Source organism: Tamandua tetradactyla, chromosome 1 (assembly GCF_023851605.1).
Source record: "Tamandua tetradactyla isolate mTamTet1 chromosome 1, mTamTet1.pri, whole genome shotgun sequence".
Classification (NCBI taxonomy): domain Eukaryota; kingdom Metazoa; phylum Chordata; class Mammalia; order Pilosa; family Myrmecophagidae; genus Tamandua; species Tamandua tetradactyla.
This window is the reverse complement of record NC_135327.1, coordinates 180824882-180847820: the sequence shown is the minus strand read 5'-3', so window position 1 is coordinate 180847820 and position 22939 is coordinate 180824882. Positions and strand designations below refer to the sequence as shown.

Below are 22939 nucleotides of genomic sequence, written 5' to 3'. Positions count from 1 at the left end.
TATCTGTAATATATAAAGATTGTGTACAAATCCATGCATAAAATGACAAGTGAAATTATAGAAAATAGACAAACTATACCATGGAAATTAAACCTGTAAGAACTTCTTCAGAAGATACATATATATAAGTTCATAAATATGTTCTCATTAAGAGAATACACTCGTAATCCATAAATTGTCTTGCAAGCTGGATTTATTAGGCTAAGAATCCAATTAGGAGATCCACCATGTACTAGTGGTGCAGCTTACATTTTCTGAAATGCATATTTGGACCCCTATTTTTGTGTTTGGAGAATAATTGTAAAGCACTACATAAAAAAAACATAAAATGGCTAGAGAAATCATTAATATTGACTCATAAAATTGTATTTGCTTAAACATGGAAGATGTAAGTGAATTAGCTGCAAAAATGCCATTTGATTATTGTTCTCCTTTTTATACAGAGCCATGAAAGATTAAAGTATTTGAAATAAGCAATGTCATAGTTTTGTGTTCCTGATGTTGTGTATTTTAGATCATTTTATAAAAAAAAATGTACTAAAGAAAAGTACTTGTGAAATAATTTACATGTTTGTTATAAAATAGTTGCATATGGATGCATTTGTTATTTTTCTTTGGCAAAATCATTCGGTTTGAGTATCAACCAACATTTATTGGGTACCTTCTGTATGCCAGATACTTTAACTAATGTTCCTTTCATTGAATATTCAGAAATATATGAATTTGATATTTTTAATGTTAAAGAAAGTAAATGGCAAAAATAAAATCATTGCTGAATGGAGAAAGTAGATCTGTATGCTCTATCTTTCCAGCTGCTTCCTGAATCTGTCTTAACTGAGTCTTCCTTTGTGGTGACAGAATCTTCTAATTCTCAAGCTCCTTTAGGAGAGATGTTAAAATTTTCTTTTGGCTCTTCATCCAGTTGCTTCTGTAAGCTAAGCTGGGGTTCCCATCTAGCCAGCAGAATTCTTTGTCAGGTACAGTGTGGTCTCACTCATCTATCTGCTGTCACAAAGTCCTTTGTTTCCTAGCCCTCCCCCATGTGCCAGGATGTCTTGCACACCCTGTGAATGTTGGTGAAAATTCCCTCCATCACTCCACTGGACTTCAGCAGCCCTAGGGAACTGGCTCTAAAAGTAAAACATCTTCAACTAACAGAAGTCTTGCCTGCTTTGTTTTACAGGAAATAAATTGGGTTTGGAATAATTAATTAAGCCAAATATAAATTGGACTTTGAGGGAAAAATCATTTTCCTTTATGGATGTGAATCTTTTTCTGAAGTTGAAGGAGGTTGCTTATGAAATAAAATTTTAAGTAATTGTGAGCTTTAGTTTTTAGCTTCTGTGTCCACTCTTCCCCCAACCCCTAGCAGTCCTGAAGGATCTTTATGCACCTTTTTTTTTGAGGAAACTTGAGTCAAATGTTGAGTTAAAATCTCTTGCACAGTAATAGTTCAGTAAGCATGTGGTGTGGGTATTTAAATGTGTTCATGAAGCAGGGAACATCTCTTTATTTAATTTTAGCGAAGTTGCTATCAGATAAGGAATGCTGACTTTGGACATCGCTGGCTTGTTTCTTGTTCTACATCTGTTTGCAACCTTCTTGATGTAGCTATTTCTTTGTCTTTTCTTTTTCTGCTCTCCTTCTTGCTTTGCTGGGGCTGTGCTGAGATACTAACTCAGAGTTAATTTCATAGGAAACGCACGGTATTGCTTAGACTCCTTGAAGAATGTGTTAGTAGAGGTGCTTCTTCTGTTCTGTCTCTACTGCTTGGTTGCTAAGCCCAGGCCTTGTGTTCTTATGAAAACCATCAGCAGGCCAAGATCCAGACTTTGATGGGTATTTACTCCATTTTACCAACGAACAGATGTTTATCAGGCTCTCAGTTTTCCCAGAGGGCTCAGCAAAATCTCTGGAAGTCTAAGTCAGGTTTCAAGCACAGGTAGGGAAATAGAAGAGGACAAAAGACAGGGAGTAAGGGAAAAAATAAGAAAAATAAATGCATTAAGGAGAAGGATAGAGACCTACTGATTATTGCATCTGGTCCTCTCTCCTGAGATGCAGGTTGCCAACCATTCACTTCTTTCTAATTTTTAAATTCACTTATTTATTTTTGAACAGGTAACACATTCACTTGGTTTGAAAACTGTAAATGCTGAAACTACACAGTGACATGCTTCCTTCCCATCCTTATTTCTTGTCCACCCCATCTCCTTCCTGTCCTGCCCAGGGAGCCAAGTTTCCTTCCAGAGCTTCTTTAGGCTCACTCACACTAAATGCAAATACAGATTCTTACTTTGTCAGTCATTTCTTTATCCGTTCATCTCCCCTTTCGTGTCACTTTATTTTCTTTTTCTCCTACTCTCAATAAGCCTTTGCTGGAGCTTCTTTAAAGAGAAAAATCAAAGGTCATTTGTTTTAGTTTTGCCTGATGCCCTGAGTGAGTTCACATGTATGCTTGTCTTTTTCCCGCAGAGGAAGTGGAAAGTGAGAAATGGTACCTGTCTACAGACTTTTCTTCAACAACCATCAAGACAGAGCCGATTACAGATGAGCCACCCCCAGGACTTGTCCCCTCTGTCACTCTGACCATCACAGCCATCTCCACCCCTTTTGAAAAGGAGGAACCCCCTCTGGAAATGAATACTGGGGTACATTCAATTTTCTTCCATTTAAACAGGTTGGGTCAAAAGATATAGTTTCCCATTGTCCAATAATCATTTTGGACTATAAATTTAAGGATATATGTGTGTATGTGTGTGTGTTGCGTATGTGTAAGATATTTTTTAAAACCTTCAATCATTTAACTCTTTCCTAACTTATATGTATTTTATTACCTTTCTATCTCCCCTTTCTAGTTTCTTTTTTTTCCACTCATGCTCCCCACAGGCTTCCCACGGCCTTTAGTCAATTACTAAACTATTCCAATTTAGGTTTTTCTCCTCACACTTCTGAGATTTTTAGAATCATGGCAATCCAGGTGCTTTCTTTCTAAAAATTCTTTCTTTTTTCTTTTTCTTTTTACGAACACTGTTCCTTACCCCTCCTTCAATCTCCCTCCCCCAGTAACCACTAATCTGCAAATTTGCTATTTATAAGTGATACCATATAATTTTTGTTCTTATATGCCTTGCTTATTTCACTGGCGTAATGCTTTCAGGGTTCTTCCATGTTATAGCATGTCTCAAAACTTCATTTTTGCTAACAGCCAAATAGTATTTCATTGTGTGTTAATCCTTCTGTTTATTTTTTCATCAGTTGGTGAACAACTGGGTTGTTTCCAGCTATTGTGAATAATGCTTCCATGAGCATTGTTGCACAAATATCTGTTTGTGACTGTTTTCAGTCTCTCTATGTATATACCTAGAAGTGGGATTGCCAGGTCATATGGCAATTGTATATTTAGTTTTTGGGGATCTGCCATATTGCTTTTTACAGTGACAATACCGTTTACATTTCCACCAGCAGTTGCATCTCTGCATCTTCTCCAACACTTATTTTCCATTTTTTGAAAAATAATAAACTTCCTTATGGGCATGTTTAAGATATTTTAAAGATATATGTCTTAAGGAAATGTTAATTTAGTGTCTGCATTGATTATATCACTTCCTTTAGAAGCATTGTCTAGAGAAACTGGTAGCAATAAAGATTTCATTTTTTCTTTGCTACTGTAAAAGTAAAAAAAAAAAAGGTGAATATCCATGATAATAAAAATAAATTCCCCATGGAATTTATTTTTAAGCCAATGGAAAAGAAATGGTTAGAGCATGTACTCCATGACTAACCGGGCATTATGCACCAAAAGCTGCTGGGGCTGCTGGGAATGCTGATCTATGCCGTATCTTACTTCCCTTATGCAGTACTCTGTTGCTTTTTCCCAACTCAGGGATTTCCAACCCACCAGTTTTTCTGTTATTGTATAACCCATGTAAAGCATAACAAATTAGGAAATTATTCCTTGCTCAATTCCATGTCTTCAGCTATTAGAATTTATTTCCATTTCCCCTTCTCTCTGGGTATTTCCACTGTCTGGAAATGGACCAGAATCATACTTGTAAATCTTCTTCAAGAAGCTTGAAACCAGTTGTATGTTCGTTGCCTCGAGTGATAAATAGTGACTCCATTAAAATTTGTTAAGTCAAATTTCCTATGAGCAAGATATAGTGGTCTGCCTACTCAGGAGAAGGTAACAGAATCAGTAGAGTCCCAGAGGCTTAATTCCAAACTCACTTCTTACTGCTCTTAGATACATCCCATCTATGTAAAAAATGAAGGGCTTTAGACAGAAGATTTTAGCAACTGTCCTCTGAGATTCTTTTTTCAATAATTGCCTGAGTCTCTTTATTGAATTGGCCTCCTGGTATAGTTGCCTCCTTGCTCGATAAAAAATTTCTTTTTTTTTTACATAGGTAGGCTCTGGAAATCAAACCCCGGTATTTGGCACAGCAGGCAAGAATTCTGCCACTGAGCCACTGGTGTGCCACCCTTTTGTAGTTCAGTTTATTTATTTATTTATTTATTTATTTATTTATTTTTAAAGAGGGAGGAAGGGAAGGAAAGACAGAGAGAAGGAAGGAAGGAAGGAAGAAAGGGAAACATCTTTAAACATTTTCTTGTTTTATTGTATTTTGTTTGTTTGTTTGTTTGTTTTACATGGGCTGGGGCCGGGAATCGAACCGAGGTCCTCCGGCATGGCAGGCAAGCACTTTGCCCGCTGAGCCACCGCGGCCCGCCCCCAGTTTATTTTTAAGTATATAACTAAGAAAGGTCACGGCCCTGGCTGTGCTCCCTATGTATATGCCAGATAATTTCTCTCCTTTCCCTACTAAGTGTTTCATGGTGAGATGTCATCAGTCATTAGGAAGCCTGGAGAGAAATTGTGGCTTGTTGCACACAATTCCTACAGCAGGAAACACTAATTAAAAAAATTTAGCAGAATATTTTGTGATAAAATACCTTTATATTACCAGGAAAATGGTTGAGAGAAGTACTGATGTGTGAACCTTGTGACCTTGCTTTTTTTTTTTTTCAGGTAGAACAGTTTTATTTCACAGTTGACTTTAAAACCACAAAGATACTAGGTTCACCATATAAAAACAGTAGTGCATGTACTTTCTTGAAAATGATTATGTACACCCTCTCAAAGAATAAAAGTACCCCATTATATGTTTTCAGTTAGTTTACTTGGAAAAAGCTCATTTCTGGACTGATTCCTAAAACATACCATTCCACTACCCTGCATCTTTTGGTTCACAGTATAGATTATTGTCATTCAGGTATGTGCTCCTGCATTGTTACATATTTGATAATGCACATATAGTCTGGTTTATCACTTAATGTTCCATTGGGCCATTAGCCTTTTCTGCAGGTTCATCAGAAGGTTGAACAGGCTGTTCCTTTCTCTGTGATCTTTCTTGAAGACTTTCCAGGAATGAAGATATATTATTATCATCATAGATCATAAACTCTAAGTCTTTACCAACGATTCCAGTGGAAACAGTCTTTGTAGTTAGGTCCTGCCCCACAGAAAGTGTCCCTCATAAGGCACGCAGACCATTTAAAACCAGTTCATTCAAATTATACACCATAAACTCAGACATATGTCCCTCCAAGTAAGTATGAGCTAATTGAGAATGGGCTCCAATGGACATAACTGTTCAGTCAAAATAGTTAGTAGATGGACAAATTTGGAAAATGTGAGGCCCCATATCATCATAACCTGCAGTGAATGAGCAGCCTGCACCATATGGTGTCTGGCCATATCATTTTGTTTATATCTGGGTCTTGCTTCCAATTACAGATATATGACAAGACATGGGAAGAGGTCTGTCAAATATAAATCTGGAATCCACACACACCTGGCACATGAAATTACATAATAGTCTAGCATCAGCAGTAAGCCCATAATTGAGATACCTATATGGTTGGTAACAGAGAGTTTTTTTTTTTTTTTTTTTTTGATGGGCTGCAAGCTTTAATTGTGCCCTCTTCAGTGCAGACCAACTGTGGCTGAAATTTGCTTGACAGTTGTCATTGCATATTCAGTTTGTTGAATCCTGTCGTGAGGGCTCCAAACAGTGACATCATTGTTATATTGAATGCAAAATGTGGTTCTGGTTTGGGATTGGCTGTGGCCTCCTGCAAACCTGCAGGTCAAGGTGTGATAGCTTGGATTTTTAACTTGAGTTCTTAGGGTTCTGTTAACTGTAATGCCAAGTTTATCAATGAGGAAAGATCAAGACATTTGAAATGTCTTCCTTTCAAAAAACAGTTTGTACTTGGCTTTGGTCAGCCAACTCCAGAGAAGCAGTGTTGCTTTGAGAGGAAGAAACAGATGACTAAATAGACTTTCTATGTGTTTCTTCAGTGTTTTTTGTTTTATAAAATTGTGTTTGAAATTCTTCCTTTAGGTTGATTCCTCGTGCCAGACAGTTATTCCTAAGATTAAGCTGGAGCCTCATGAAGTGGATCAGTTCCTAAACTTCTCTCCTAAAGAAGGTCTGTTCGTTCTCCCTGTTTTCCTTTGGGTTACCAGGTGTTATTTGCAAAGTCCAAAGAGAGAGAACACATTGTAGAGACAATGCTGGGAATCAGTCTGTATCACTAATGTAGCTTGCTTTATGAAATATCTCTGTTCTTAACAACTTGGATTTTAAATAAATATTTTGAAAGCTCAATCTTATCTACCTGTATATATGCATGTTTAATATCCAGCTATATATTTAACTTTATAAATACTCGTAGCCAGGGTGATTTTGAGAAATGTTTACAGACTGCTACAGCGTGGGCGCTGAGGAACAAGTGATTCTGTTCTGGTGTCAGTCTGTGAATGTAGCCCAGCTCCCTGCACTGAAGTGATGATCCATAGAGGCAAATAAATATCCACAGAGGGACCATGCCTATTTAAAACAACTCCAGATTAAACCCTTTGCAAAGTGAGTTCACAATTTGTCTGGTCAATTAGGTGTTTTTAAATGTTGACTTTGCATAGTAACAGTTGCAAGGAGCCCTCTTATTTGGAAATATTCATGGCCTCAGATAAATGATACATTTCTTTGGGCTTCTTGTCATCCATTTAGATCTAAATAATGTCACACTTGATGTTGCCATATTTTTACTTTTTTCTTTCTCTATGTCAGTCTCTTTCTGACTTTCTCCTTCTAAAGCCCTTAATTAGGAATCCTGAATGCTGACCTCTAAGCCTAATGAAATTCAGGTAATCTCTTTCTGCGGTATCTATTCAGATACCCCTGCATAGTTCATGCTTTACTCAATTCTGTGCCTTTGTTCATGTGATCCTCCTCCCTTTTCAGTAATAGTTTTAGAACAGGTTTTATAAGTACAGTTCATTAGTGTGGTATACAAATAAAAAAGTAGTTTATGCAAATGTAATTGGAAAGGTATTTATGCTACAATATAGTACTTAAGGTATATATTGTAAATATATAAAGTGCAGACATTGCACATAAGCAGTGCTCATGGAAGTATAGTCTACCTTAATTCCACTAGAAACTAACTCAGGATTTGATTTGTGACATTTTAATCAGGGTTGGAGTTTACCTTTATTGTTATCAGTAAAGAAGGGATTAATTTTTTTAATTAATAATAGGGACTTTGGGTAATACTTCTTTGCACCAAGTGACATACATTAATTCTTTTCAGCTTTTGTATACTCTTTTAGAGTAATTCCTTTTGCTTTTAGGATACCAGTTGTTAATATCAAATACATTTTGCTCTTTTAATTTATATTACAATATGCTTTTCAGAAAATGTTACAACTGTAGCAATGAATCCCACAGTGGCTTCAGAATCCAGGGTCACTGGAAGAGAAATGTTTCAAGAGCAAAGTAAATGGTATTCCTTCCTCATTATCCTGGATAAATAGAGATACGGAAATTCAATACCTTTGAATGTATTAGAGCTTCTAGGCAAAGTAGCTTGTCCCCAGCCCTTTCAGTAACATAAGTGCAGCGTTTCAGATGATATTTAGAAATTTGATACCAAAGCATCTGTGACTAGGTCAGTAGCTCTTATTAGGTAGGAAAATGAAGTTTCCAATGCTTCACTTTTCCTATCCTGCCAAGACATTTTTATGTGTGTGTGCATGAGGTACTTTCTTTTTATTAAGGAGAAAAGTATTAGAATAATTTGACTCATGCCAGTTGACAGGGATAAGTGAGATCTAGGTACTCTTGGCTAGTTCTCCAGAATGGAACAGCACAGCATGACAGACAACTGTGGCTCCTGATAGGTTAGTCTGCTTCCTGTTTTCTTTGCTATGCCCAGGCATTCATGGCTTTGGGAAAACTTTCTAGACAAGCACATATGTACTTAAGGCATATACCTAACCTCCTTCGCTGCATGGAACTATTGGCAGGAGTGTTGGGAGTAGTGGTATATAGGATTATTGTAGAATATTCTTGGGCTCTGAGAGTGTTCATGGGCACTAAAAAGCCCCCCAAAGCCCATAGAGCCCTTTGGCAAGACTTTGGCAGAGAAAAAGGGAAATAAAGAAGTATCTAGAGAAAAGTAATATGTTAGAAAAAAAGAAAGAGAGGGGTTAGAATGAAAGAGAGAGATTAAGAGAGAAAGAAAGAAGAAAGAAAAGTGCACTGGGGACAGAGGTAGGGAAGTGGGGGGACCTGGCATGGAGGGACATTGTCTGCTGTTGTCTCAGATATTCAGGTATTTCAGTAGGAGAGGGAGCTACCCAGGTGCTGCTTGGCTATCTCCAAAGGCTGCAATGAGTGGTCATTTTTCTGCCTCTGTAGTTGTGCACTATTGTCAGGAAGCCCTTTCTCATCAACAATGCCTTTGTTAGGCTCTATTTGAAGAAGAGAAGTGGAGATTAAATACTGAGCCCAACCATTGACTAGAGAAAAAGTATACTTCCTGGGAAGGCATACTTAGCATTTCTCTTGGCTGAGCAAACCCAGATTTGTGTAAAGCACCCAAGCCTCATGCCCAGTTGTGCTGGGAGCCCCAGGAGGGATTTGGGGTGAAGGGCTTACCCAAGGTTACCTCCCTTGGCTCAGTGGCAGTGAACAGCTGACTCTAAATAAAGTATTTCAGCACACCAGAAATATCTGCTGTTAGTAAAAGAAGGAAAATGATCAGAGAGCAATTTGTCCAGATTGAGGCCGGATTTGGATGCTTCTTTTAGTAGCCCATCCCTACTAGCTTGGAGATGCCTGATGGATGCCGATTAAGGCAGACAGTGTGTGTTGGCCAAGGATAGATGTTTACATGCTGGGGACTTTAGAGGAGAAATCCACCACCCCTATTTTATTTTTCCACTACCTACTCATCTCCCTCAAGATAGATTTGGTGTTTTCTGAATCAATAATGCCTGGTGTCTTGCCTGAGGCTCCTACCATGCCCATTCCTTTAGAATCAGAATGAGCTTTTCTCGAAGCAGCCATTAGAAACCCTCATAAACTCCCAGGTTTTGCTATTTTCTAAATACTTTTTTTTTCTTCCCAACATGCATAATACATTAACATGGTTTAAAATAAAATACAGAGAAAGGTCTTGCCAACCTTATATCACTATCTACACTAATTTCTCCCTGCCTGCCATCACAGTTTTATTTATGAGTTTTTTGTATATTCTTCTGGTGCTTCTTTATGTAGATAAAAGCAAATATCAATCAGTATATTAAGTCTCTATCTTTCCTTTTAAATACAATAGGAGGGCTACTTTATACACTGTTCTGCTCCCTGCTTCTTCCTCCTCCTCCTCCTTCCTCTCACTTAATAATACATCTTGGAGATCTTTCCATATTAACTCATGGAGACACCTCATTCTTTTATCAGATGTACTGAGTTCCAAAGTATGAATGCGCATAGTTTGTTTAACCTTCCCTCATGTCCTGCTTTGTTGTTCTCTGAATGGATGAATTCTGTTCTCTTTTCTTTAGCATCCGTGGACCAACTGCACTTACCACCCACCCCTCCCAGCAGCCACAGCAGCGATTCAGAGGGCAGCCTGAGCCCCAACCCACGCCTACACCCTTTCAGCCTGCCACAGGCCCACAGCCCTGCCAGGGCCACAACTCGAGCCCCCTCTGCCCTTTCCAGTTCTCCTCTCCTCACAGCTCCTCACGTAAGTATTTGGCTGCATTTCTGCACACGAACCCTTCTCATTCTATTCCTTAGAGCTTCCTCCAGAATGGGTGCCATTCAAGGTCATCTGATTTTTATTCTTGTAAAGAAGTTTTCTGTTTATTTGTTGAACCTTAAAGAACATTTAAAAGTAATGTCCATCATCTTAACATGTTAATAAAATTCTTTTACCATATTAACAAAATTCTTTTCATTTTCATGTGCACACTTCCACGTTTTATTCACATAGTGCATTTTGCTTAGGATACAATTTTCTTTCCTTTCTCCTCAAAACTGTATTATAAATGTCTGCCATTATTTTAGGAGTTTCTTATGACCTATAGTAGGAAATAACTTTTATTTTAAAAATAAACAATCTGATAAACTTAAAAATCTCTCTAACATTAAAGTGTTTTGCTGCCTAAAGCTCAAAAACATAGTTTAACCCCTTTTCATCTACGGTCATGCTTTTAATCCAACGGTTCAGGTTAGAAATTGTGAGTCATCATTCATCCTCACATCTCTAATGACATTTTCCAAATAAAAAATAGGGATAGATAATTAACTTTTTATTATTCTGAAGTGAATTAATTTCTATGACATCTTAAAAATTATAAAATTGTAATCAAATTTATTGAATTTATAATATCATGAAGAGCCAAATTAAATGAAATGGGATGTTTAAGAATTCTATAAAAACTATATATCAATTAATATAATTTTGAAAATTTGAATTCATTCCCTTTGAGAAAGTTCAAAGCTGTGGCTACATTCTTATTTATCACCATCACTAAAAATAAGGGAATTAACTCTTTCCACTCTATCTTTACCATCTCAACTGTAACCTTACCCCTCACCCCTTCAGTTGCTGTTGCAGCTCTCATCCTGTATGTCCATGTGCCCTACCACATTTATATATTAGTTGTGGAGTATATCTTCCCCATATAATGCCCTTGCACAGCAACCCTGTCATGTTTCCCTATTATCTATTGGCATCAAGCCCAGCTATTTCTACTTGGTATCCAAAGCCCCGACCCTCTCCTGTTTCAAGAACTCCTTACCAACTCTAAGCACAGTGGCTTCTTCAATTACTTTTCAAAGTAGGGCCTTTTCTTGGCCTCTTATGTAAATCATCCCTTTTCTTTCAGTCGTATCTCCTCTCCTAAGCCTTCCCTTATCACACAAACTCACATAAGTTTTTCTTTTTGAAAATTTCCAGTGTACCTTGAGTGAACATTACAGTTTGACCTTGGCTTGTTCTCATCCTTTTATGTATATCAGTTCAGTCTCACAGTCTTTATCATGAGCTGCTTGATACTTGGAGCACCTTTTGATTACTCCATGACATTTAGCTTGAAGCTAGTAAGCAGTAGGTATTGTTTATTTGACAAATTATAAACACTTCATTTCTATTATGGGTTAAATGAAATGAGCTACAGTTCTTGTCTTCATTGATGAATGATCTAGAAATACACTAAAAAGTGTTAAGTGTAAAGTACCTACAGGCATAACCCTGGGGACCCTCGTTCTTTAGCTGTAAGTAGGGGACAGAATGGGACCCCTAGAGCATAAAGGAATATCTTACAAAATTGTGCTTTCTAAAGTAGAGCTCCAAGTGAATCCTTTGTCTTTGTAGGGTCAATAAATATTTAGGCATGTGGGAAATGAATTCTATATTTTTTACTTTTGACATTTTAGCCAGTGGGTACTTTATGGGCAATAATGGGTAGAGGCTTCTATCTCCTTTTCTTTGAATTATAATTCTTGGATTATAACACTCACTAAGAATGTCTTCTCCATCTTTGCTTCCCTTTTGAAGTCCCCATTTCTCACCAAAAGCAGGTGGGACATCCTTTTCTCTGAGCCATCTTCAAGACATTATAACATATAGTGACCACCTCATTACGAGGGTGTTCTTCAGTATGCCCAGTTGTTCTTCTTTTGACCATATTATGCTCCATTGTCTGCACAGAAACTGCAAGGGTCAGGCCCACTGGTCTTAACAGAGGAGGAGAAGAGGACCCTGATAGCTGAGGGCTATCCCATCCCCACCAAATTGCCTCTAACAAAATCAGAGGAGAAGGCCCTGAAAAAGATTCGGAGGAAAATCAAGAATAAGGTGAGCCCTCAAGTCTGGGCACTTTTGTGAGCAGACACAGTGAGCAGAATCGAGGTTACATCCCCTCCACCTTCCTTCTCAATGACGATAAACACCAGTCGGTCCCTTGGAGGGGAATCAAGGCTCAGCCATTCCCTTCTCTTAGCTGGTTGGGAGAGCACAGTCACCACTTGCCACAGTCTTCCTCCGTTCTCTAGCCCTGTGGATTCCAAAATCATGTGTGCATACTCTTTGGTGCCCAAGATAATCTGTTAGAGGGTGGGAGGAAAATATTAAAGCATCTACTCATATTTAATTTTTAATTTCAGCTTTTTAAATTGTTTCATGATACATACAATATTTTCCTATAGTAGATGTGCATATAATTTATAAATAAAAATATGCATACATTGGAGGTGCTTGCTTTTTTATTTTTCTTTTCTTGATAGGGATTTGTGATTTTAAAATTCTCGCTTTTTTTTTTCCTTCAGAGATCAGGAGAAAAATTTTATTTGCAGACCACATGCACTTACATACCCTGACTCAACAAATATTTTAGGTTCTGAAACTTCATTCAACAAATATTTATTGAGTGTCCGCTATATACCAGGCATCATTCTAAGTGATAGGGAAACAACAATGAACAAAACAGACAAAAATCCCTGCCCTCATGGAATTTACATTCTGGTGGGAGGAGAGACAATAAATCAGATAAGTAAAAGATCAAAGATGTTAGAAGATAATAACAACAATGGAGGAAAAAACCCCAAACAAACAGCAGGGCAGATTAAAGGATGATGTTTCAGTTTTACAAAGGATAGCCAAGAGAAGAAACAATAATAAGGTAAGGCCCTGTAGGTATTAAGGGAGAGAATCATATGGCTATCTGGTAGAAGAACAGTAGTACAGATGCTCTGAAAGTTCAAGATCTCTGTGCTTGGAAGGGAGTGATCCACAGAGACAGTTGTAGAAAGTATATTAGTACCAATAGAAAGGGGCCAGATTATTTAGGACCCTGTAAGCTATAATATCATAGTAAAGACTAGTTTTCACTCTTCATGAATTGGTAGTGGAGATTTGAGCCAGAATTTTATATGACATGACATATTTTAACAGCATCACTCTGGTTAAAAGAGAAGGAGTAAAGAGAAAAAAGGGAAACCATGCCCAGTACTCCTGGCCCAGTACTCTTTCCTCTGAGGACCTAGTGTATTGGAAAGCGGGTGATTGGCATTTTCAATAATTTGAATAATTTCAATAATTCAGGCAAGAGATGATGATACTTACCAGGATAGGAGTTAAGAAGTGGTGAGTATTGGTTAGTTAGAGTCTGGGAATATATATATATTTTTTTATAAACAATGAACAAATATACAAACATTCTTGACATACAAACATTTTTGACATGGTTACAATCAGTGACTCACAAAAACATTACATAGTTGTGTATTCATCAGCATGATCATTTTTTTTTTAACATTTGCATCTCTCCAGTAAAAAAAGGAAAAAAGAAAAAACTCTTACATGCCATATCTCTTACCACTCCCTTTCATTGACCACTATTATTTCAATCTACTCAATTTATTTTAACCTTTAAAAAATTCTTGAGACCATTCTTCTATACCTGGGCATCAAGTAGGATGCCTAGTCCTATGCTTGGTGGCTTCCTAGTCCTTGGCCACTATGGTGCTAAGCGAGGCTGGGGAGGCCCAAAAGCCTGGCTAAAAGCATAGGCAGAGCAGGAATGAGGCAAGAGAGGAAGATGGAAAGAGCTTGGTTAGTTTATAACTCTTCATACATGTGCAGAATTGGCAAGGAATTTATTATATATGTCCTTTATATAGGGCCTTGTCTTACTTTGTATATTTATATATATATGGTTGAGCCATCTGAAGTCCAAAGAGGTGAAATCATTTACCTAAGACCACAGAGATGGTTTGTGACAAGCAGGGACTAAAACCTGCATGTTGTGTTCTGACTCCTGGCCCAGTACTCTTTCCTCTGGGGGCCTAGTACACTGGAAAGCAGATGATGGCATAGGCTGTTTGAAACCACGAACAGGTGATTAGGAGATGAGCCTGAGCCAGCAAGCTAAACACATGGGGAGTGACCACAAAAATGAGTAGGGCTTTGGTGATTTCTGCGCTGATAGCTTCCTTCCATTAACATGGAATTGATTACTTATATAGCTTGGAATTAACCTTTTTTTTCTCCTTTATCTCAGATTTCTGCCCAGGAAAGTAGGAGAAAGAAGAAAGAATACATGGACAGCTTGGAGAAAAAGTAAGCCTCCCGACAAACAGGTCAGGTTTATTGGGCAATGCTTGGAAGAATGAGTATGTGGTGAGGATCTGCTTTCCTTAAAAGGCAGCTAAGTTCCTCTTCCTTGCCATCTTTAAAGCCTGTTGGCTTATCAGCAGTGCTTTCCCTGCCATCTACTGGTGATTTGGAAGGGGAAGCTTGTAAGTGTGGCAAGAAGCAAAAAATACACTCCATCCTATTAGGCACTTGTGCCACACTTTTTCCAGCCACAGATCACTGAGTCCTTGAAGGCTCCCTTTGAAACAGGTATAAATATTCGCATTCACACCTATTCCTGGAACTCTTCAGAGGCGAGGTACTGTTTCTGCAGAAAGAAGCAGTGCGATTTAATCAGTTACCTTTGGCCACACCCTCTCCCTAGAAAGAGCAAACAAGGAATGATTTAAGTAGTATTGCCATTCTGTATTTTCTGTCCGCTAAAATTCATACTATGGGTGACTCAATTTTTTTGCAATAACACTTGAAGGAACCTTCTGCTCTTCTGAAAAGCCTGGAATATCAGGAGGGCTATTAGAAAAATATAAATTAAGTGTAATTTTATATTAGCCCTAGAAAATAGATCTCCAGCTGGCAAACTAATATCATTTCAAAGTGATAATTGGGTCCTAGACCCAGAAACGAACCTCCTTGTATATCTGGGGAAAGGAGTAGTCATTGGATTCTGGCTGGCTCTAGAAGATCCTATTGTAAGTTAGTGTTTCTACTGGCAATTTAGTATTAGGTAGCCCCGCTCTAGTCTGTCATTTTCTGCAGTCATCCAGGCTCCAGATATTTCTATGAATATCTCTTTACTGCCTGTTTGGGGCGTGTATGTCCTCTGATCCCCGACTTACCACCAAGTCCCATGGCTTCTCATCAGTCCTCCTGGCCAGGAGATCAGCCAGTAGCATCCAGGTCCTGGGAGGGAGTGGAGAGGGAGGAGTATGATGAGCATTGAGAGTAACAGGGAAGAGGTCGCACCCTGAAAAAGGTTTTTGTTTTGTACCATCCTTATTCATTTTCCATTACTGAGGCATTTGTTACTCAACTCCCTCAACCGCCCCCCCCCCCCCCACACACACCTATTTTTTTTTATCTCTTTAGCCTTCTCACTTTCTCACTTCAGGTCGACCAGGCTCTTTTCCTCACCTCCCTGGAGTAGCTGATTCCCCTCCATTCCCTGATTCTCACCCAACCTCTACTCTATCCCCTGGCTTATAATAACTGATTTTCTTATTTCTCCTCTGTAGAGTTGAGTCTTGTTCAACTGAAAACTTGGAGCTTCGGAAGAAGGTAGAGGTTCTGGAGAACACCAATAGGTAAGTGTGGCTAGAGTATGAACTGAGGGAGCTGCCTAATGGGAGGTGGGGTAAGAAGCAGCACAGAATCCAGGATTAGAATGGAAGAAACCTGGAGGAGATTGTATTGAAAATATAGTTGTGCCAGGATATTCAGGATGGCTCTTCTCCCCTCCTACCCACCTGTTCCTGCTACACACAGCATGCACAGACTCACATACACACACGCACATATTACACACGTATGTACATGCACACATACACACACACACTTGTTAATCTTCCTACAAGACGTTAGTGAAGAAGCTGATCCTGACAAGGGGGAAAGAGGAGAGGCTTGGAGGAGAATGAGGTAAGTCCATGTAATTCTCCTGGAAATAATATCAAACTTTAAAGGTGGACAAGGAGGTACTGTCCACTTCTTTGTCACTCAATTTTAGTAATAATATTTATGAATGAAATAAAGGAGAAAACTGTGTTTTTTTAGTTGATTAAAAAACAAATTTAGTAGTTAAGTTTCAAGCTCATTTTGAAGACTAACTGGGACAGTGTAAGTTATGAATTCCTCTTGCACTTCCTGTGCCAGGCACTATTTTAAAAACTTGACAAATAATAACTCATTTAACTTTTCCTTAGCCCTATGAAGTGGTACTATTATTATCATTATGTGCAGAGAGGATTAAAATGGACTCAGAGAGGTTGGGAGGTTTGCCAAAGGTCACACAGTAAAGGCCAGTGCTGTGATTTGAACCCAGGTAATTAGGCTCTAGAGCTTCAATATGAAAGGAGAAAATTGAGATTTAACCATGAGTCATACATAAGAGAAAGCAATTAAGGTATAGGGTTAAGCAAAAGGGTATAAAAAACCTATATAGTTTACGGTATAGGTTGTTGAAGGGTTTCATCTGGAACATGTATGTTCGTGTGCATACTTGGTGCACACTTATACTTTGAAGATTAAAATATTCATTAGTCAGAGAATTCTGTCCAACAATCAACAGAGAAAAATTGATTTTGGGGTTAAGCAAAATATTAATCATTTTGAGGCTCAGAATTAATACCTAATAATTTTGCCAATATTAAGAGATCAGGTTATTTCTATTTGTGTGTTCTTTGATACTTTCTTTATAATTACTCCTGTTTTCTGAATCTTTGTATTTTATTGCTCAAACGGCAAGCTAACTTACTCATAAGTTAAAACTACCATCAATGAGGACGTTGGACATTGTGAACCCATTAAACTTCCTTCTGCATTTTTGGTAACATGTACTCCTATAGCAGATCAAGGGCAGTTCACCTCAAATGGTATAGGCAGACTCCTGAGGGAGTGAGGTCACCAGCCCAGTGCGGTATTACCTTGATCCCCTGAGGTAATGGAGATGTAACCGATACCACTTTAGGATTCTGATTTCACTGCTCCCTTTCCGCTGTCTCTCCCGAGGCTTCATCCTGTCTTATCTCCAGGTTTACTGCTGTCAGAGGGAATTTCCTGAGGCATTTTCTGTTTTCCAGATCCTCGTTCCCAAGCCTAAGTCTGTATCCATCTCACTAGCTTCTAGGAGCTCTGGCACTTGTCCTCATCCTTTCTACTATGAAAGGGCCCCATGCTCAGGAGTGGGACAAATTCAGGTCAAGCACAGGTGAAAGGAGGAAGGGGAGGGAATCCATCAAAGACAGGACATTTGTTTCTAGGTCTGGTCTTTATCTTGGCCTTTCCCTGCCACACGGGGGCAGCAAAGGTACAGCACAGGGCAGGGATGGTGGCGAAGGGCCTGCACTGCCACCTCCCCTGGGAAGCCTTCCCTTTGCTAGTTTTAATGTGTTCTATCATATTTTTTAAACTTAAAAACCCATAAGTGATATGTGTCTATTGTAAAAATAAATGAGGAACAATAGTTAAACAAACGAGAAAACCCAATCCTGTCACCCAAGATATCTTTCCATTTGGGGATATTTTATATGTATTCATTTCTGTTGTGCATGCTTTTTGGTTAAAGCACCTCTCCATTTAGCAAAATATACTGGAAATATTTTCATATCAATAAATATATTGTGCGGAATTTTTTTTCTATCAGATTTCGATAAGGAACTTTCATTTGAACAACACTGATGTAAGGTACATCTGATTTCATTTAGCAGGATTCCATGTTTTGCCAACTGTTTTTATCTTTTTTAAGCAGTTATCATAGATACTTTAATATGGTATTGGCTATAATAGAATATGATTTATGGGAACATATGACATATTTTATCTTGGGAAAATGGCCTCATGTTGTTCCTAAGTGTTAATGTTGATTTTTCCTTCTGTCTTCTTTACTTACTGTGTATAATCTTTTCCCAGTCATTGAACCTACTCGAAATTCTATTAAAAAAAAATTCTACCTCATGATAATGGTATCTGAGCCTTCCCTAACAGCAATGGTTGTTGTTACTGGAAGTGGCCAGGGTTAGTGAAAGTCTACCTGTTAAAAGCAGGGAAAGTTTGCTGATGCCCTTCTCACCCCATTTCCCCCTTCCCCAAGACTTCCCTCTGTCCCTTGACTGGTTGTCAGGAGGCTCCAGGCTGGTTTCCCACCTGTGTTCCTGGGTATATTCCTTCCCATTCCTTCTCCCTCTTCAAAACTTACGTCTCTGGATAGACAGCACTTTTGGGATGGCAATGGCTGGCAATCGATTAAGTGTAGACTTCCCAAGGACAATATTGTCTGAGGACTCCTAGGGACATAATATCTAAGTCTAGCAGCTTTTAATGTATTTGACTCAAGAAGTAAATAAAACAAAAGCAGGGCTGCCCTTATTGAAACAGGGAAGGTAGTCCTGTAGTCCCTCCAACTTCCTCTTTCCCCTTTCTCTTATTTTCTTCCTGGGGACTCCCCTTGTGCAGGGGACAGTTTAAAAATCACCACGCTAACCAAAAGATTATAATGTAAACATTGGCAGTTTCCTGCCCCAAAGCCAGCCACAGAATGTTGGTGTTTTAGGTATATGGCAAGGGAAGATTTTTGGAACCTTTATTCCCATCACACCATGTAAGTGATCCAGAGTTTGAACTTAGTACAGGGTTAGGCCTAATGAACTCAAGCCTGTGTTTATGTTCCTATTCATGCTTCTTGTCTTATTATCCTTTGGAGGTAGCTGGACAAAAATAGAAATGAATGTTATAAGTGAATGGGATCCTGGGTCACTGAGGTGGAGCTGGAGACCTTGGGTGCCATTGTTTCAAGTGACGTGACACGGACAGAAAGGAGAGTGGATGCTTTATCATTGACCAAATATAGGAAAAGTTATACCTCATTATACTCTTCCGGTTCTGTGCTATCCTGCACTAAAGACTTTTCTATCTGTCCGTATGAAAATTAGTGTGCAGCTTATGAGTCAGTCCTGAGTGTTTTTGTTTGTATTGGGCTCAGCAGCAGCCACCTGTCCATATAATTGGTTTCTGGGTGAAAAGACCCTTTTATCTGAGTTCAGAAAAACTGGAAGAGGATGGCAACAGGAAAGGAGAAGGAGCCTTTTAAGCCCTTCTTCAGCTTTACCCCTGGAGCCTCACAGAGCAGGGCGTACAGTGTGAGAAAGCACCTTCACACTCCTTTGCTGAGGTGATCCACTAATTATATGCTATCAAGAAATGTGTAAGATGGGAGTGAGATGGTTTCCCAGGGGGCCCTTCTTCCTCTGCTCAATCAGGAAATACATTTTTACTTACTAGAATACAAGCGATGTCCTTGTATTTGTGGCTGTTTGGCTGTTGGAGAATTCTCCTGGTTTCCCTGTACTTATTAACCATCCCTCCATACTGAGAGCCTTCTGGACGACCCGACCCTTGTCTCATTCATGAGAAATTGATTCTTGTTTTTCTTTCTCTTTCCACCTCTTCTTCTGCCCAAGTGATATACCTATACTAGCCAGTCCATCCATTTTAAGTGCTTGTATCTTAGTTTTCCCCATTTATTACTTATTTTGCTTTCATGTCTCTTTAGGGCCCTGAGCCACAGTCCCTTTCATCTAGCCCTGATTTGTGGAATTGTAGGAGCTTAGATTTGAAAAGCACTTTAATGATCATCTTATTTAACCTCTAATTAGTTCATTTACAGAGAAAATCTGAGGCCCAGTGAGGTTAAAGTCATTCAAACATGTAGCAGTAGAATGAGGGCCAGCTGCTTTGCTTTTTTATTTATTTTTTTTAACCTCACGTTGATTTCTCAACGGGAAATCACATTGGTGGACCCCTCTGTCCTTCAAGGATGATTATTTTTCCCCCAGCAGAGGACTGACTTTAAACCCTGGCAATAGTCCTTGCTTTGGAACCAGAGGTTTTAGAAAACCCTGCTTTGCCTCTCCTCTAGCCTCACACCCTCTATGGACCAGTAGTCAGCAGTGCCAAGGAGATGTCTCTACCTAGAGCTATTATTGTCTCCTTTCTAGGCCATACCCTGGAAAATGATATCTTGGAACTTCCTATCCAAAGGTCCTTAGCCCATATCCGGGGCCTGTGTGGATCTCTACCCCAGTCTGTTTTCTAAAGGGTACCCCAGCCCACCAGTTTGCACACCTAAGCCCAGAGAATGGCCCGACACAGATCTTCGTGAAGGCTGTGTATGGAGGTTGAACCTGTAGGCAAGTGTGTGCATGAGATCCTTTATTGTGTTGTCAGGTCTGGGGTTCAATTTTATCCTATTTACAGAAGATTAAAGATTATTGGGTCAGATCTAAAGGAGTTTATTGCTTGCAGCAAAGCAAACAGCATGAACAGCAGCATGTTTGCATCTGTTTCCTTTGTTCCCAAGTCCCATGATGGTCCCAGATGAATGCTATGCACTCGGTAGGTTTGTATTACTGTTATGAAATCCTGAGCTTGGGGAATTCATTGCTTTTATAGTAAGCAGTAGGCAAATCCACATTTTGTCCATGGAAAGACACTGCCTCATCTTGTAAGGCTACCAATTTCATAAACAGCTCTGAAACATGGCACATGTAAAACAGAGGTCAGGGCCTTTTCAGTCTTAGCATACCCAGTGAAGCATGTAGTTGAAAAAGAGACCCAACAAGGGCTGTCTCTCCAAATGGGTATGGGGTAGAACCGGGGATAGAAGAATAAGGGAGCTGGCTGTGGCCTGGGGTACTTGTGTCCACACCACCACATTTTGGCAAGGAACCCTGGAGGCCAAGAATCCTAAATTGAGACCTAGCCTTGGAGGAAGTTAGAGGGAACAGGTGGAGGAGATGCCGTCTGGGCAGAGTTTAGAGTAGGGTGAGGAGAAGCCTTAAGAGGTATGATATATGAACCTCATTTATGCTCTTTCCCCAGACCCCACATAAGTAAGGGACATGCCTGTCCTGATGTGTATCTGTACTGTTATCAGAAATAAGAATTGTTTAATAATCCTTTTTAAGCTTTCTCTTAAGTTATCTTCCTACTTGGAATATTCCATCATAGTCCTCCTCTCTGTCTCACTACAGTCCTGTTCTTTAAAATCCATATAAGTTTCTGGCAAAGGCCTTCCCAGATGATTTTATCAGGCTTTGACTATTTTCTGGCTCTCCTAATTCGTTTGTTTAGCCCACACAGCTGTGGCCATTTGTATTTGTTTTGTATATTTGCTTCCTTCACATTATTATGGTCTTCTATGTGTGAGTTCTTTTCTTCTGGACCAGCCATAACTCGTCCATCCCACTCCCAGCTGTACACACAGAAGCCATTCAAGCACTGATTAATGACCCAAGTTTCTCCTCTGTAGACTATCTTGGCTTAATTCACTTTTCATTTCTTCGTTATCTTTATCTGCTGATAGTGTGAGGTGTATAAACTTTCTTTTCAAGGGAAAATATTTCAAACTCAAAGGATGGTTGTGTACTAGATTAACTTCCCTAGAGAGATTAGGAAGGTATTTAAATGTAATTTGGTAGTTAAAGTAGACATCTCACAGCCCAGGAAAACATACCAGAAGTCTTTCAGAAATGCTCCCTCTGATTCTTGCAAAAATAAATAAATCTCCTATAATGTAGCAATTACATAGAAAGAAAAAGAAGGCAATTTGTAGCTTTGTTTTCATTTAGGCCAGAGTCCCATGAGCAACCTTCAAAAACTTAAGTAAAGAATCATAAGCAAATGTGTATTTACACTATAAGTTTAGGATTTTAGCTGAAGTGGTTATTTTTTGTACATGTCATTCTGAAGTATTTAAAAGTCTTTGAGACAGTTCATGATTCTCCCGAAATATCCTTATGGAATAAGTAAACTTCTAATGAAGAATATGTCCCATCACCTCTTTGCCTTCCACCCCAGGACTTGGAGGTAGTTTCTTTCCACATTCTTTCTGCTTTTGGAAAGCTTCCCTCTCACACCTGTAGAACTTCTTAGACATTAATTCTAGATGACTATGGAGGGGATAGTGTGGGAGGGATTCAGGTTGGATTCTGCCTTAGAAAGACATGGATGCTTGCTTCTTTTGCCATGAGGCCACCTGTTATTCACTATATATATTTCTTTGCAGGTGTGTGCTAGATAAGAGGCATCCCAACTTTTTTAATTGTAATCATGTTGCATTTTATGTAGTGGCCCGGTACACACGGCACATACACATACACATCCATATACATAACTAACATTGATATTTCACGAATTAATACTTATTTACTACGGTGATACCTTTTCAAGTTGTGTATTCTATTTGATTCTGCTACATTTTAAAAAATATGTTGGTCACAACCCAACTGATTTCACAACCCACTAATGATTCATGACTTAGAATTTGGCCATTTCTGTTCTGGATAGTTCTTTAGTGTGGAAGAAAGTGTCTGCACCTCTGAAGAAGCCTGAGTTACCCAGAGAGCAGTTTATATGTACACATATGTGCACACATTCATATCTTAGCCCAGTTATTTCCATTTCTAAACAAGGCATGTTGCAGGATTTGATGGAAAGTTTATCTCCAGGGAGGGCCTAGTTTGAAGCTCCAGCACAGCCAGTGATTGGGAACCACCAGTTTATTGTTTTTCCTTGGTCCTAATTTCTGACTCCAATGGGAAATCGGGAACCTGAATGTTCAAATTATAACATATGATAGCCATACTCTGTCTCTCTCCCTCTCTATCTCTCTCATAAATAAGGGAAACAGAAGAAAAAAAAATTAAACCAA

General features: G+C 38.9%; 1 protein-coding gene and 1 pseudogene across 3 annotated transcripts in view; one reads left to right on the top strand and one right to left on the bottom strand.

Moving 5' to 3' along the window:
- Window positions 1-22939, top strand: part of CREB3L2 (cAMP responsive element binding protein 3 like 2) — a 121622-nt gene that overhangs the window by 85869 nt on the left and 12814 nt on the right. For all 3 annotated transcript variants that reach the window (XM_077143738.1, XM_077143679.1, XM_077143623.1), the window contains exons 3-8: window positions 2476-2651; window positions 6411-6498; window positions 9920-10104; window positions 12076-12222; window positions 14426-14484; window positions 15753-15821. In XM_077143738.1, the coding sequence (XP_076999853.1) occupies window positions 2476-2651; window positions 6411-6498; window positions 9920-10104; window positions 12076-12222; window positions 14426-14484; window positions 15753-15821 (724 nt within the window). The remainder of the gene's footprint in view (window positions 1-2475; window positions 2652-6410; window positions 6499-9919; window positions 10105-12075; window positions 12223-14425; window positions 14485-15752; window positions 15822-22939) is intronic.
- Window positions 5334-6187, bottom strand: LOC143679620 (proteasome subunit alpha type-1 pseudogene; annotated as a pseudogene).